This window comes from Bidens hawaiensis, unplaced genomic scaffold, assembly GCF_021521415.1.
Source record: "Bidens hawaiensis isolate Kalapana, Puna unplaced genomic scaffold, B.hawaiensis_p1.1 tig00001521_1, whole genome shotgun sequence".
NCBI lineage: Eukaryota > Viridiplantae > Streptophyta > Magnoliopsida > Asterales > Asteraceae > Bidens > Bidens hawaiensis.
This window is the reverse complement of record NW_027491087.1, coordinates 547,039-562,926: the sequence shown is the minus strand read 5'-3', so window position 1 is coordinate 562,926 and position 15,888 is coordinate 547,039. Positions and strand designations below refer to the sequence as shown.

General features: G+C 32.8%; 1 protein-coding gene across 2 annotated transcripts; it reads right to left on the bottom strand.

Moving 5' to 3' along the window:
* Positions 1–10,024: 10,024 nt before the first annotated feature.
* LOC143584156 (uncharacterized) lies at positions 10,025–11,050 on the bottom strand. 2 transcript variants are annotated; one of them, XM_077066271.1, is made up of 4 exons: positions 10,894–11,050; positions 10,669–10,784; positions 10,263–10,399; positions 10,025–10,175 (listed from the first exon to the last, which is right to left on the bottom strand). In XM_077066271.1, the coding sequence occupies exons 1-4, from the start codon at positions 10,943–10,945 to the stop codon at positions 10,064–10,066; spliced, it is 417 nt and encodes a 138-aa protein (XP_076922386.1). In that variant the 5' UTR covers positions 10,946–11,050; the 3' UTR covers positions 10,025–10,063. The 2 variants fall into 2 exon arrangements, with proteins under 2 accessions (XP_076922386.1, XP_076922381.1); XM_077066266.1 differs by having other exon boundaries at positions 10,026–10,175; positions 10,660–10,784.
* Positions 11,051–15,888: the final 4,838 nt, after the last annotated feature.

The following is a 15,888-nucleotide window of genomic DNA, read 5'->3' as shown; positions in this document are numbered from 1 at the left end:
GGGTTTTCAATATTGAGGTAGTAGACTAAAATACACTCCTTCCTTGCCTTCTTAGGAAAATTAAACTTCTTATTTGAACATTCTCTGTAAAATAAATCAACATAATTTTGTTAATGAGGATCATAGTAGTTGTTATCAAAATTTGTTATACAATTGAGGATTTTTCAAATGATTAGTTGTTTTAGAAAATGAATTTATGTGTGGTGGAATATATTTACCTGAAGTACTTTCCTTCTCATTTTCAAAATCACTTATTTTGTTTATGGTGTCCCCAATTTTACAACTTGTCGATGAACAACTATTCATGTTCACCTCATGGGCTCTGTTTCTATTGACATCATTTCAACAAAACTTTCATCATAAATGGCTTCACAATCACTATTTGAAACAAAAACATCATTTTCATTTAAAACATTTTGAGAAGTGCCAACACCAACACTCTCACAAATTACATTATCATTCGACGATGATGCCAACGTATTTTTCATGGATTTAGATGTATTATTATTGTTGTTGTTGTTATTATTATTATTATTACAGACCGAGTTGACAAATGATTGTTCTAGATCCATATAGGAATCAAAAAGTGAATTTAAAATGCTTTTCTTTCCACAACTCATGTTCTTTTCCACACACACACTTTTCTACATGACCTGCTGAACAAGATAAATCACCATTAGAAATAATTGATATAGGGATAGGATCAATGGTTTTTGAGACATGAAGAACATGCATATTTGGTTTTGGTACATGAATAACTTCATACACCATTTCATCCTCATGTGGGGTATTGAAACTAAAGTGGGGTAGGCTAGTGTAGTTCTCATTGAAGGGTGGAGGAATTGTTGTACTATCATAGCCTAATCCCGTCTTTGGTTTCACCCCATATGTGTTCCAATAATCCTATTTAGCTTATCAGGCGTCATTTCAAACCTGTCCACAATTATTTTTCTTTGGGCAAGGTTTAGTTCTAGTTATTCAATTTTACTAGTCAAATAAACTATTCTTCTCTTGTAAAATTCAACTAGCTTATTAGACTGAAACAATTTCTCATGTAATTTTGCCATGTCATTTCTATGAGTTTTAATCCTAGTGGTGAATATCTTTTCGGCCTTTATGTATTCATTGTTCTGACTTTTAATGCCTAAGTTTTCATTAATTAATGAGGCATTGTGAGTTCTATAACTCTCTACTCTATCTATACAGGATTGAGAACATAGTTTTTCATACCTCGGGAATGTTAGAGGTGGCTTGGTTTCCCTCTGAAGCGGAGCTTGAGGACAGAAGATTTTTGGTAACAAAGGCCATCCCGACAAAAGTTAGTGGGTTTATCAGCTCAATAAATTGATCGTCCTCCTAGTTTGGCTCCGTTGTTGTAGTAGACTGAGTGATCGGCCCTTTAATTTGATCTTGAGCCTTAGTTCCCATTTGATGAGTTTCTTTGACTAATTTTGGGAACTCGTTGGTTCGAATAGTTGTTTTGCCCACTGGCCGTTTGTCACTCCTTTTACCAGCTTCCTTGTCAGATCCTTTAGTGATATTGATACCATTAGAAGGTTTGGTTGGGTTTGTGCACTCTCTTGAAAAGTGGTCTGTTTCATTGCAGTTGTAGCATTGAAGCTTGTCTTTTCAAAACCAATTCTTTGAATCTGTTTTTCCCCTATTTTTTTATGAAGTTTTATGCACGATGAACAGCCATGGGCATCTGGTACTTGATGTCCATATTCTTGAGATATTTCTAGTTGATTTCAGATTGTCACCTTGTTGGAATGAAGGAGGTAGAAATTTTCCCTGCAACAACTCCTCAAGACTTTTCATAAATGCATGAAACAATGCAATGTTTGAGTCATCAACTTGAGGAGTAGAGTTGGATGAGCTACCAACAGACTTGTTAATCCCATGTGCCTTGAGAGCTTGTTCAACGGCTTTGTTTACAACTCCTTGAAATGAACTGGAACTAGTTTATGGGTGCTGACTTGCGGTGGACTTGAACGCAATATTATGTGGAGATTGAGCATAATACACTTTTACCCCATTGACCAGATGAACAGTAGCATGAGTTTGACTGAGGAAGGTAGTGTTGATTCTTGAACCTGTAGAGATTCCTGCATGATTGAGTGAACTGATGTGATTACCTAGTCTGAGCTTGTCATCCATTTCAAATGATCTTATTGTGGAAGTCAAGTCAGACAGTGATGTTCGGTCTAGATTGTTAGTTCTTTTGATAGTGATCACACTGCTGTTCCAAGTGTAAGGCAAAGAGTTCAACAACTTGCTATTGATTTCTGATTGATCATAATCAATCCCCAACACTTCTCATCTTGGTGACCAATGTCTCAAATCTATTGATGAGAGTTCCAACAGTTTCTTCTTGGATATGACATAATGTGTTGAATTCACCTTTCAACATAGCCTTTTTGTTGTTTCTCATCTCCAAGTTTCCTTCAAAATTATCAATCAAAGCATCTCAAAGTCCTTTGGCAGTAGTGTGCTCTCTTAGTATTTGAGAGATTTCAAGTGAAAGGCACACACTTAAAGTACCATAGGCCTTTTGGTCATCAACAATCATCTGCTTGTCATCATCATTTTAGCCAAGACATGCGTATCTACTGGTCCATCAACAGTTTCATTGATAGGTTGATGGGGACCGTTTTCAATAGATCTAAGAAGAGCATATACATTAACTGTCAGATAGTTCTTGAACCTCATTTGAATTCTTCAAAGTTTATATTCCAGTTGAGTAGCTTTGGGGGCTTGTTGGTGGTATCAACTTCATTTTCAAATATCAGGTATGTCTTCAACATCTCATGATCAGTCGTCATTGTTCAAGTCAGAATGTAAATCAAACAGTCAAGTAATAGTTTCTGTTAACAAATTCCAAGTACAAACAGATTGAATTTGAAACGGATCAAATCGAGTTGGATTAAATCGAATCGAGTTTCAAATGAATCGAACCGAGTTTTGAAAAGAATCGAATCGAATTAGCAGATGAATCCAATCAAATTAGAATTCGATTTGATTTGTTTGAGATTTCGATTCGATTGATTTAAGATGTCGATTCGCTTGGTTTGAAATTTTCGATTCGATCGGTTTGTGAATCTCGATTCAATTCAAATTCCAGAAAGTACAGATTTCACTTTTGCACGGATTTTCACACATGTACACTTTTTACCACTTATGGAAACTCGATTTATCTCACAAAGAACTCGATGAACATTTTATCAATCTTCAAACACAAACTTCTAGCCAAAAAAACACGCTTTCACACAAACCCGGGCACTTTCAAGAACACTTATTTCACCGATTTCAAGCTCGTAAACACACTAGTAAGCCCGAAACCCACTTCAACCACTTGAAAACAAGTCTCAAACACTCAAACAAGACCAAAATCCAAGGTTGTGACCCAAGAACTACAACTAGTAGAGTCGAAAGCTCTAATACCAATTGTAGGTCCCGACACCAGATCTAACAACAATTAAATCAATCTCACCACTAGCTAGCGGAAATCACTAGTAACCAACCGAGATCTTGGATCTTGGTGGTGTTAGTTATTGCCATAATAGGAAAGAAAAGAAGAGAGGAGAGGAGAGTTGGTGAGAGGACAAGATTATGTTTTTCAAAAGGTTGCTTTGCATGTGTATGGTTGCACTATTTATAGTGCAAGTCATACTATGCTTGTCTTGTATTATTAACGGCCCAATGCGCTTCAATACATGGTCTCGGGCTCAAACATACAATAAACGCAACTGAAAGCTAACATGATACTTTGTGATCGAAACAAACATATACAAAAGACTATTATTTAAAACGAGGCCCTACACTGTGAATAAAAAACGTTTGATTATTGTATGTGATTAGTATACGTACGTACAATTATTACATGTATACCAAGAATTGTAGCATCAAATACTATATGTTTGCATATATATATAACAAAGTGTCACAATGTTTACATATAAACACAGGGGTGAAGCATAAGCATGGCCAACACCCCCATTTAAAAGTAATGTAAATTTACAAGCCTACCTAAAATCACAACCACCAGCCATCACCACCTTCATTTTTTTCCCTTTACGACCATCGTGGACATGAACCACCACCATCACTACGTTCCTTCCCTTATTTTTCCCTTCAGCTGCAGATCGCATACCACAAGACGCCATCACACATTATCGTCACATTTACAAACCCTAGCTTAGAAGCGAGAAATAATTTCAAATCAATTAGAAAACATTGTTTAACTTAAATAATTAAAACCATGCAAATTCAGGAATAAAGCACACAACCCAAATGCATTACTTTTATACCGTATTGTTTTTGATATGGTGACAAACACTTACATGAGGAAGTTGGGATTGGTAGCGTCATCAGCCAGGGGCGGACCTACCATGGTTGTAGGGGGTCGCCTTCCCATATATAAAAAGAATTGTTAGTATTATTATTGTGTAAAAATCCCGACATCCCATTGTAAGTATCTAGCAATAGTCATATATACTCATATGAAGAAATTTCAAACTCATAAGATAATTTTATGAATCTATCACTAGTATAATAACATCAGTTGAGAGTAATGAACTGAAGATGAGCATCCACTTTAGACATAATGCATGTAAAAAGTTTGAAAAATGAAAATGATGTAGTTAATTTACATTTTTATAAAAACCAAAACCGTAAATACTAATAAATGAATTGGTTATATAATTTACTTCAATAATAACAATTTTTTAATAGAATATTGGGTAAGAGGGTTGCTGGTGTTGCTACCTAAGAGCATTCTCATCCCACCCCTTATCTCCAAACCAAAAATTACACTAAATCTCACTTTATTTTCTCTCTCCATTTCAATTAAATAATGCTTTTTATACTTTTTATCACTACCTTTTCTTTTTCCTTCACTCACAACCACTTTCAAAATATATTAAAAAATTATATGGGATAAACAGTAACTTTTCATATATACAGAAAAATCACTACTTTTTCTAAAATATAAAAACTTTTCACTCACAGCACCCTGAATCACTCTTTAAATTATAAAAACATCCATCGCATAATATGAGGGGTTGGATGAGAATGCTCTAAGGACAAACATACAAAGATTTTTGATAACAGAATATCAATAAGACATTGCCACCTTACTTTGTCCATTTACAAGCCGGCCTACCTCAAATCACGGACCTTGCTATCCATTTTCGCAACATATACAGCCATTCAATTATTAATCTTTTATTTTTATTTTTATCCAACGTTTGAGATGCATTCGATAAATTCATTATTCGCAATAATAATAATAATAATAATAATAATAATAATAATAATAAAAATAAAGAAAAGTTAATTTTGTAAGAGATAATACGGTCTGTTAATCAAATTTTGATATACTAAATTATCATGTAGAATTCACGTTTGAATTTTCATTGCTTTAATTATATATTTATATAATTGTATCCATATCTTTTAGGATCTTCATATATTATAATGGATCTTCACACATCATCTTTCGTCTATACGGATCATATATGACCTAAGTTGTTGAAGACATGTATGGCTCGTATAGGGCTATGCGGGGTGTATAGTACCTGAAAAGTTGTTTTGTGTGTCTTCTTTATACACTTGTCAGTCATATGTGACCTATACGGTCCGTATAGTCTTATACGAGCGGCCTGTATAGCCCTATACGAGCCATGAGGGTGGTGTATATGAAAATCAATAAATCATATCTCAATTTTATTCATACCAACACTTATGCTCACTTTAAATATCATTCATTAAACGTCTAAGTAATTAATTTAAATGGTAAGAAGCAAACCATTAGTTATGTTATCTCTTAGCCTTTAGTATGTTTTTTTAGAGTTTATTCAGCTACGGGGGTGTTTGGGATTCTTTATTTTACTTCCTTATAATTTTTCATTAAGTTAATAAGTTACAACATTAGAACTTATAAAACTTTTCCTTTCACAATATAAGCAATCCCAAACACCTTATTGTTTTTCAAAAAGTTAATAAATTATAAATTGGTGAAAATAAGCAATCCCAAACACCCCTCTTATATAAGTAACAATTAGTTTCTGGTTGTTGTAGAAAGACTTTAAATTCATTGTAGGAATGAATGCCACGTAAGCATGAGTGGTAGTTCATATATAACTAGCTGAGATTTATTTTAGAACTAGCTTTTGAACTCGCGTATTACACGGGACTTGTCAAATAATAAAAATAAATAAGTATCGTTATTTGAAAGAACTGAACAAAATTAAAGGTAAAAGGGAAATAAAATATATACTACAAATAATAAGAAGTCTATAACTCAAATTTACAAATTAAAAAAATTTATTTATATACAACGTTTGTCAAAATTGTTTTAACTCATTACATATGGATAGTTATGATGAATGGGATGAAATATTAGAGAATTAGAAGGGAAATTATAACCCATTTATTAAAATTGTTTTGACCCATGACTCATGGATATGTAGGATAAATAAGATGAAAAATTAGAGAATTATAAAGGATATTATAACTTATTTGTTAAAATTATTTTGACTCATGACCTATATATGCTAGGATGAATGAGATGAAATGTTATAAAGAAATTATAATTCATTTGTAAAAATGGTTTTACCCCCGTAACTTATAGATTGAGATAATGAATGAAAAGAGAGATTAGATCAAAAATGGATGTTAGATTGATACATCATCTTTATTATTTTTTTATTAGTATAATCAAATTAAATTAGATTAGATTAGATACGTGGGATCTCAATCAATAAAAAAATATCCTTTTTATTTTTTCAATCTTTATGTTTTTCCTCTATAAATTTCCGTACACTACTAATTAACAAATTTCTATACACTCCATAACCTCCATCTACCCTAATAGGAAACTTTAAAACTTCACGGTTCACACAATCAAAATACCACCTTTTTCCAATATAAAATAAAAATAATATTTTAACATTTATTCGAATCTAGTAGACCATCATATCATGGCACTGAAGATTCCCCACGCACGAGCCAATAATAGAGATGGTAGTGAGTAGTTAGTGACCACAGATTAGTGAGTACAATATATACAAACATTAGAGCATTTCCGGTCTAATGGTCTATCTTCTTTTGTTAGAGGTTTTCGGAATTATAACATAGGTTTAAGACTTAAAAGTAATTATGAGTGAAGAAGAGAGAAAAACTATTGATTTTTTTAAATTTGAAGAAATCTCGTTTACTTCTATTTATTTTTTAATATTTTTTGAAATGACTTGGATGTAAGTAAAATAGAGAGAATATGTAATTATAAATATATGAAACATATAATTTAATTGAACAAAATAAAGAAATATAGTTTTTTTTTAGTATAATTATAAAAATGCGGACATAAGACGAGATGAAGAATGGTCTTATTAACACAAAACACACATACATCATATATCATAAATCCGGTATATTAAAGGCCTAATTATTCAATGTCCCCACACACCTGCTGAATGTTGACTTCAAATCATCGTCGTCATCATCCATATCGAATCCGTTCAAAAAAACCAAAGCACTATCATATAAAATTGCATAATTTGGTTTTAGCTAGATATGAAAATTCTAAAATATTCATAAAAATTTTAAGTAAATTAGATACCGTATGAAATACATTCACATTGATAGCTTATATAGTTATATGCGTATAAAATTTCAACATGAATAAATGAACCGATACCCTATCGATAAAAGAAACCTATAAACCAACATCTGATTCACATAATTTATTTTAGTGAATATATTGGCACATTACAAAATTTAAAAATAAATAGTTTGTTATAATTGTAACTCGGTTATAAAAAATAAAGATATAAGACTGCGATCATATGAAAATGCTATTTCATGTTTGTGACGGAGATACATTGGGGAAGAATCCAAGTGTTTTTTTTTAAATGATACATACTACCACTCATATGTCAGTTTATTGATTATGTCTTTTTATATATGTTATTAATGAATCATTGTGTTGCTCTTGATTTTAAGAACAATTGATGAACTATATCATCTCTCCCAATACCATTCACGACTACTATCATCTAACCCGACCACCTCCCACCGTGCGACCACAGCAGCCAACTATCTCCTAACATCAACCACCTCCCATGGACCACATACTCCACAACCGCCACAACCATATTAACACTAGTATACACAAATCCTAATCCAAAACAAGTCACGTTTCTATGCCTAATACTAATTAATTTCAAATTGATAAAAAGAAAAAAAGTAGTTCAAGAAACCAAAGAGATAGTACCTTTCAAAAATCAGAAATCTCGAAAACTAAAAATCAACCTTCTTAAAAATAAGAACCAAAAAATAATGAAAAAACAATGGTCACGTCCATTCATTTTTGTTGTGAGCGTTAAACAACTTTTTCATTTATATTCGTTCGTTTATATTCAGTCTTGGTGTTAATGTTCATTTGTTTACGTTTCTTAATATTAGTTTGTTTATTTGTTTCTTCAATGCTTCTATACTTTATATATACCATCCAAACTTTTAACTCATTATGTTTGCTTGATTAGTTCGTTTGTGTCCATTTAAAATGTTAATGAATGAACAAATCCTATCCTTAACCAGCGAGCACAACACACTGACGGATTTTCTTTTGATTCTTTGTTTGTAAACCGTCTAAACGTGAGTATGCATGTTTCAAGTAGATAAAACAGAGTATATCACCCGACATATCTAAACTTGTGTGAATTCTGACAATGATTAATTTTTAGTTGATGGAAATTAGTATTATGTTAATGCCAAAACAGCTGAAGAAAGCCAGCTACTCAGCTAGTATCAGAACTCAAAAACTAGTATGATGCTAGTGAATTTTTCAGTATACTAACTTACTAAGTGGGTTGTTGGGTTTCTGTTGAGGCTTGGCCCAGTTTGGGGCAGCTCGTTTGTTGTTCACTAGGCCCAGTTTATTTTCTTTATTCGGATTCTACAATCTAAATGCGAATTGTCTCTCTATTATAGAGGTACACAAGCCAACCGGTTAATCGATTCTAAACCAAAAACCTTACCGCTTAGTAACCAGTCCACACTAACCGGTTCAAACAACGCTTTATACCCAGTTCAAACCACCGGTTAGAAACCGGTAAAAGAATCATTTTTTTCCAGTTATTTACCGGTTAATAGCTTCGGTTATACCCAAAATCATTTATACCGGATAGGGGTTTGGTGAGTATCCGACCCGCTTCGGTTATACCCAAAATCTATATACCGGGTAACGGCTTGATGAGTATCCAACACTATTAACCTACCCTGTATAGATAATTCTTTGAACACCTAATAATAAAAGAGAACCACTGGTTACAGGCATAGATATAGTAAATACGCCATAGACGGAGGCCATCTTAGACATGTTATATCTTGTGTTTAGTAATTTATCTAGTGGATTGTTCGTGTGTATGCGTGTTCCTAATTCATTTCCCTAACATGGATTCCTAGTTAAGTATTCATGTTTTAGTTCACAAAATGAATATTTAATTAACAAGAATATATAATACCATTCATGGATTTCTAGCTAACAAGAATATAATATCATCCATGGATTTCTAATAATTTGTATCGCAAACGAATATAGTTGAGAACAAATCATCTGACATCAGTACTTGCTTGTGGCAAGAACCATGCACGAATTTAGGCCTTTTAATCCCAACATTTTAGTCCCTTTACCACCTTATGGTTTTTACCACCTTACGAAGTAGACAAAATACATAAAATATCAAACCTAAAATAACTAGATAAATATCAAAATATAATACATAAATATCTTCCCACCCATCAAACTATAAAAAAAACTACAAGCATCTACATTTGTCGAACAGCACAAATCCATAGATATTATCACGTACCACAGACATATTATATTTACATTATCATCGTCACATCGTCACAGGCACATTATATTATATTATATATTTACATCATCGTCACCATCATCCAACTTTAACTAGGAAAGCAAAACACACACAAAAACTTCGTATAGTTTTTCTAGTTTAATTAATATAACGTTAAAACTTAAAACACACACACACGTTGATCAAGTTCTAATGCCATTGGTAGCAACATGGAACTGTGAAGCATATCTAGATGGCGTTTCAGTTGAAATCACCGGTGGTTCGTTTAAGAACGCCCATCTGCTATTAATCCACCTGCATAAAAATCCAATTTATAGTCACCATCTAACTAATAAACTTAACAATTAATATAAAAGTGTAAATAAATAAAATATTAATTACCAGCCATGCTTCTTGAAAAGTTTCTCTCGCTTCTCATCATCATCATCATCATCATCTTCTTGACTTTCTATGATAGGATCTTCTTTCGTAATTGGAAGAGAGGTAGATCTTCTATATATCTTTTCACTTCCGTTTCTCTGTCACAAAATATAATAAAAAGTAAAGAGTAAGCAATTCGTTTATATAGTTTAGTAGTCTTTTATCATTTTCATTAAGAAAATGAAAAGAAAACAATTTTCTCGTCTTTGACACTTCCATAAAAAGAAATAAAAGAAAAACTTTCTCGTCTAACAGTGGTTTATCTAAACCATCCTAAACACACAAAACCCTTATACTTATTTTATTTACACTAACTTTTGTATCCTTTGAATTAATATATAATAATTAAAAAACTAACCTGATCTACCTCATAAAACGTGTAAGTTTTCTTAAGAACACCATGTTCTTCATTAACGTTCTTCTTTGATCTCCAATAAGTTGCGATTTCTTCCTTTGTCATCGACTTGTTCCTCTCCAGATGTACTGATAACAAATATAAACAGTATAAAGATTTAAACGATTCCTACGGTTCTTAATTACTTATTATAGCTAATTAATTAAGATTCATGAAAATTAAGAGAATAAAAGTTACCAGATTTTGGATCAGGAACATGCGAGTCCCAACCTGCCATTAATGAACCCATGTTTTGTTTGTTCAACTCTTCTTCAAAACCATTGTTTGTTTGCACAAGTGATAGTGGTGGTACTTGGTAGTCACCTTTTGTATATATATAATATTGTTTAGGTTTGAGATATTATTGAAACGTGGAAAGCCATCTTTGGCGGCGAATGTCCTTTAGTCCTTTGATCTTATCTTTAGTGAATTTAAATGCTCACTAAAATACTTTAATTGATATTCAGTAAACATAAAATAAGGTAAAAAACATTAGTGAATTTTAACAGTCTATGACACACTTCCTAGGAAGATCCACGTCTTGTTATTTTACGAGAAATGCCAAATCATTGTTATGGCAATGCTTGTCGGGAGCTTCAGAGAGCCGACATCGTCACCTACTGACCTACATATGTTTTTTTTTGTGACCTGACTCCAACGTTAGAATTATCAGAAGATAGAATAGAATATTTTAAACGAGTTATATAGTGTCTTATACCTAGGTAGTCATTTGCGTATTTACGGACATTGAAGTTTAGCTTAGGTGATTTCATTAAGAGATATGGGTTAATATTGTTCATAGTTTAATTTGCCTGACATCAACAATATCATTATATATCAATTATACTATTATAAGTAGATGTATATTTTCCTTCCATTGATGATTGCCTATTATTATCAAGCCTTTAAGAATAGGTGTGTGGCGTAGTCGAATGTAATACTGGAAGTGCTTTGCTCTGATCGAGTAAGGTTACGTGTGGATATATATAGCGTATGGTCTCGCAATGTTGTATCTAGACATACTCGGTCTGATAATTGTTTTATCCGGAAATGTTAAGTTGGATCTTTCCCGTAAATTATTGAATGAAATTTAATTCTTATTTTTATTTTTTATTTTTTGTCATGAATAACAACGTTTTTAATTAAGCAGTTAAAAAGTTATAGTTTTTATAGTTGGAAGATATAGTTTAAACATGAAATTAAACCATCCTTAAAACATTCCTTGCACATAGGAAGTCGAATATTCAAACCTAACACTGTTTTTAGAAACTTTTTATTACAAAAGTTATATAATAAATATATATAAAAGGATATCCACCATTTCAACTGATATTCAATGATAACAAAACAGAAAATACAACATAACCTTAAAAAAAATCGAAAACAACCTGCATCGAAGCAAATACATACATAAAGATAAGATTTTATAAATTACTTATATTCAAAAGATAAGTTAAAAAGTTTGTTAAATTTCACAACCAACTTGCGCTTATATAAATTACGATGGTGATATACGTTGAATTCGGATAACATAAGAGACTGAAAAGAGGATTCCAATGGGCTGTGTCACTTTCCCAGCCCACAGATATATTAACATATGTATAGATTAAGATTATGATAAAAGTGGATATTTAAAGAAGTTAGGTGTTTAGACTTTCGAAATTCGAAGTATTTTCTTCAACCAAATTTATTTAACCCATGTAACAAAATTGCTGGGTTGTTACGGCTGAGCAAATTCATCGGTACTGATAAGGTTTACTACATTCACGGTTATTTTAAAATATTAAATAATAAAAGAAAATAGTATCGACATTCGTATATTATAAAATAAAAAAGAAAAATATATTTAAATTGTCGTATATTAAATTGGTAAAACTTAAGCAGTGTGAATGTGAGTCAATGTGAATCAAGGGCGGACCATATAGAGGGTAGGGAGCAGTGGCGGATCTAGGAATTTTTTTTAGGTGGTGCACTACTTTTATATGCTTAAATTTCATAGAGTCGGTCGGTATAAAAAATTCCGGGTCGGTTCGATGATTCGGCCAAAGCTCATTACATAATAAAAATACGATAAAATAATAAAAAAGATACCGTCATTAAAGTGTCTTAATTTACCAACTAAATTGGTTAGAGGAAAATCATGCCCGGTTTGTTGACACGTACCTCTAAGTAGATATGCCCGTCTAATTTCGTCTTTTTGACTTCGCTGATAAGATGAAATGGTTTGCCTTTCGAAAGGATCCTATGAAAGATCATCAAAAATTATTTTTGACGGTTTACTACTTGAAATTGATGATCCAAGGTTCTATGGTTCACTTTGGAAATATCTCTTAATATTCAAAATACCTACAAATCAACAATTACAAACTAACAAATTAAAAACTATAAGACACTAACAAATTCTAACAAACTAAGAAATTAAAACCAACAATCTAACTAATTAAAACTAAAGTAACAATCAAAAACAATTAACAAGAAGTCAAGAACAATTAAAACTAAAGCAACAATTTAACAAATGGATGATCATTTTATAGAAAACTTTCTAAGAAGCATTTCATCGAACACCTTGTAAGCATAATTGTTACAATAAAAAAACATTTATTCATCTCATTCTACCACCTAATTAGAAAGATTTGAGAGCTGAATGTGAGAGTTAAACAACCAAACCACTTATTAACACAACCTAGACCATATAAGACAATAGAAGAAAGCAAAAATCCCAAAAATTATTTCAACATATCGATGGGAATTGGGAAAGAACATGGAAGATCGAACATACCTTCAAAGTGGGAAGAAGAGAACGGCTGAACGGGGACGAGGGGTCAGGGGAAATAGGCTGTCTGTGTTTGAAGAGAGGCCAGGGAAGACTGAAGAGGCGCCAAATTTTTTGTTGTGGTCTTAGAATTTTAATAATACCCATAAGGTAAGTTGGTAAAAAAAAAATAAGAACAAATCTATCCTCAAGGTAACCAAACAAGAATGGAACCTGCGACCTTAAGGTAACCAAACAAACACCATACCGGCTGAACCAGCACTTCGAACTTTTATGCAGTGGTTCCTTTCCTATTTATAAGGTGGTTCCTTTTATATTTTCTATATATAATTAGACTATTATTTCGAAACGCGGAACCACCCACTTCTACTATAGATCCGGCCCAGGATGTATCTGTTTGACCCCCTTATCCAAAGTCCATACTTAAAGGCCCAAAAAACTAATAAAAACAAGAGGAAATACCATAAAAACCCAACATAATTTCTGTTTTTGCATATTAAAGTCTCTTAACAATTGTTTGCACATTAAAATCTTTTCACATGTTAAATTTGAAAAAAAAAAGTGGCATATAACTTATAAAAATAGTATGAAATCGTTTTTTTTTCTCTTATGGAATTGCATTAACTTATACAATAATAAAACTATATCCAAAAATGTATATAATTCTAAAATTATTGTCGTTCTTTTCATGAATAAGAATATTAGTCAAAGAATGAAGCAGTTATAAAACAATTATTTAATGCAAAATCAAAAGTGGTGTCTATATTTGCATAGAGATAGAATGCTCATAAGTTATAACTTAATACAATTTTGATTTTGAGTTGCTAAGTAGCGATTGGGAAAAGAAAAGAGAAAACTCAATTGATTCAAAACATATGGAAACTGAAAATTACAAGGACAGTGGGTACCAGAATATAACTTTAATTTAGTAGTTGAGTAGAGTCAAAAATGATAATAGTTAGGAAAATCAGCAAAGGAATATTTTCTTGATGATAAAGTATTGTTGGGATACCCGTTAGTTGCATTTAAAATGTTTAAGCAGATATGACACTAAACCCACATGTGAATGAAAACTTACATTTGCATATCTACTAGTTTTTGGACCCCACGTTGCGGGGTGCTATGATGCAAGTGTTAAAAGAGTAAAAAGAAACCCGTAGTGAACTCGTATTGTTATTATTAAGTGTAAGTCGTTGCGAACTCGTATTGTCAATGTAAAGTGAAACCTGTCACGAACTCGTGTTAAAAGAGTAAAAAGAAACCCGTAGTGAACTCGTATTGTTATTATAAAGTGTAAGTCGTCGCGAACTCGTATTGTCATTGTAAAGTGAAACCTGTCGCGAACTCGTATTGTTTTGTAAAATGAAACCAACAAAAGCAAGTTATTGCTCAAAAGGGTTTGGATAGATAATATAGTACTTAGAAAAGATGTTAATCCACTCACTTATTAACCCGTATGTTCATGTGTCCCGGCACTAAATAAATTCAAATTCACGCAGATACAACCAAACACCCTCTAACCCTCTAAAGTCTAAACCAACATCATGTCTCTAGTTTAAGTAGGGTTGAATCACACTTGCTTTTATACTTTTTACATTGTGTGTGTTGACCAAGCAATGCCACATCAGATTGTATGACCGTTAAAAAGAAAATCTGCACGTTTATTTTAGTTGGTTATTAGTTGTCCTGGTTTTATGCTTTTGAACTTTGAATAAAGATGGTAGAAGTAGTAAAAGTTAGTTCCTGCTTTTCAGTTGTTTTCCCTATTTAAAGCTATGTACTTTCTTGAAGAAACACTAAGTGAACCCTTGGCAGATTATAGATAATCTGGGGTTTAAGTAATGTTTCCCACGAGGATGAGGTCCAGCAGAGAAGGTTGTTCTTCAAGGGACCTGCAAAACAGACACCGTAAGCTCGTCACTGAGAAGGGGGGGTTCCTCCTTGTGACCACCCTCCGGCGTGAGAATCAGACTAGATTGCTCTGAATATAAGTGTATATTAAGAGATTGCTAGATAAGATTGAGATATCAGATGATGTCCTTACCATTCCAAGGTGTTGGAGTATTTATAGCCGAAGGTAGGTTCCCTAGAAGGTACAGCCGGCTGAATAGTATTCCTGTTCTACCAACAGTGGACTACGCACAGGCCATGCTGGTTGGTGGATAGGCTACGGCCAACAGTAACAAGGTCGGCTGTATGCTGTTCCTTTACTGCCGGCTACGCACTGTTCCACCAACTGTAGGCTGCGCACGTCCCATCGTAAGGGTTGGTGAGTAGGCAGCGGCTAATAGTGACAAACAGTACTAGAGGGTGCTCCTCCTCGTATTGTTGTCGGTGAGCTGTCACCCTGTGATTGGTTCATGGGCTGCTCTGGTCAAATTGTCTGTTCCGCCCATACCTTAGTAGGTATAGTACGAAAG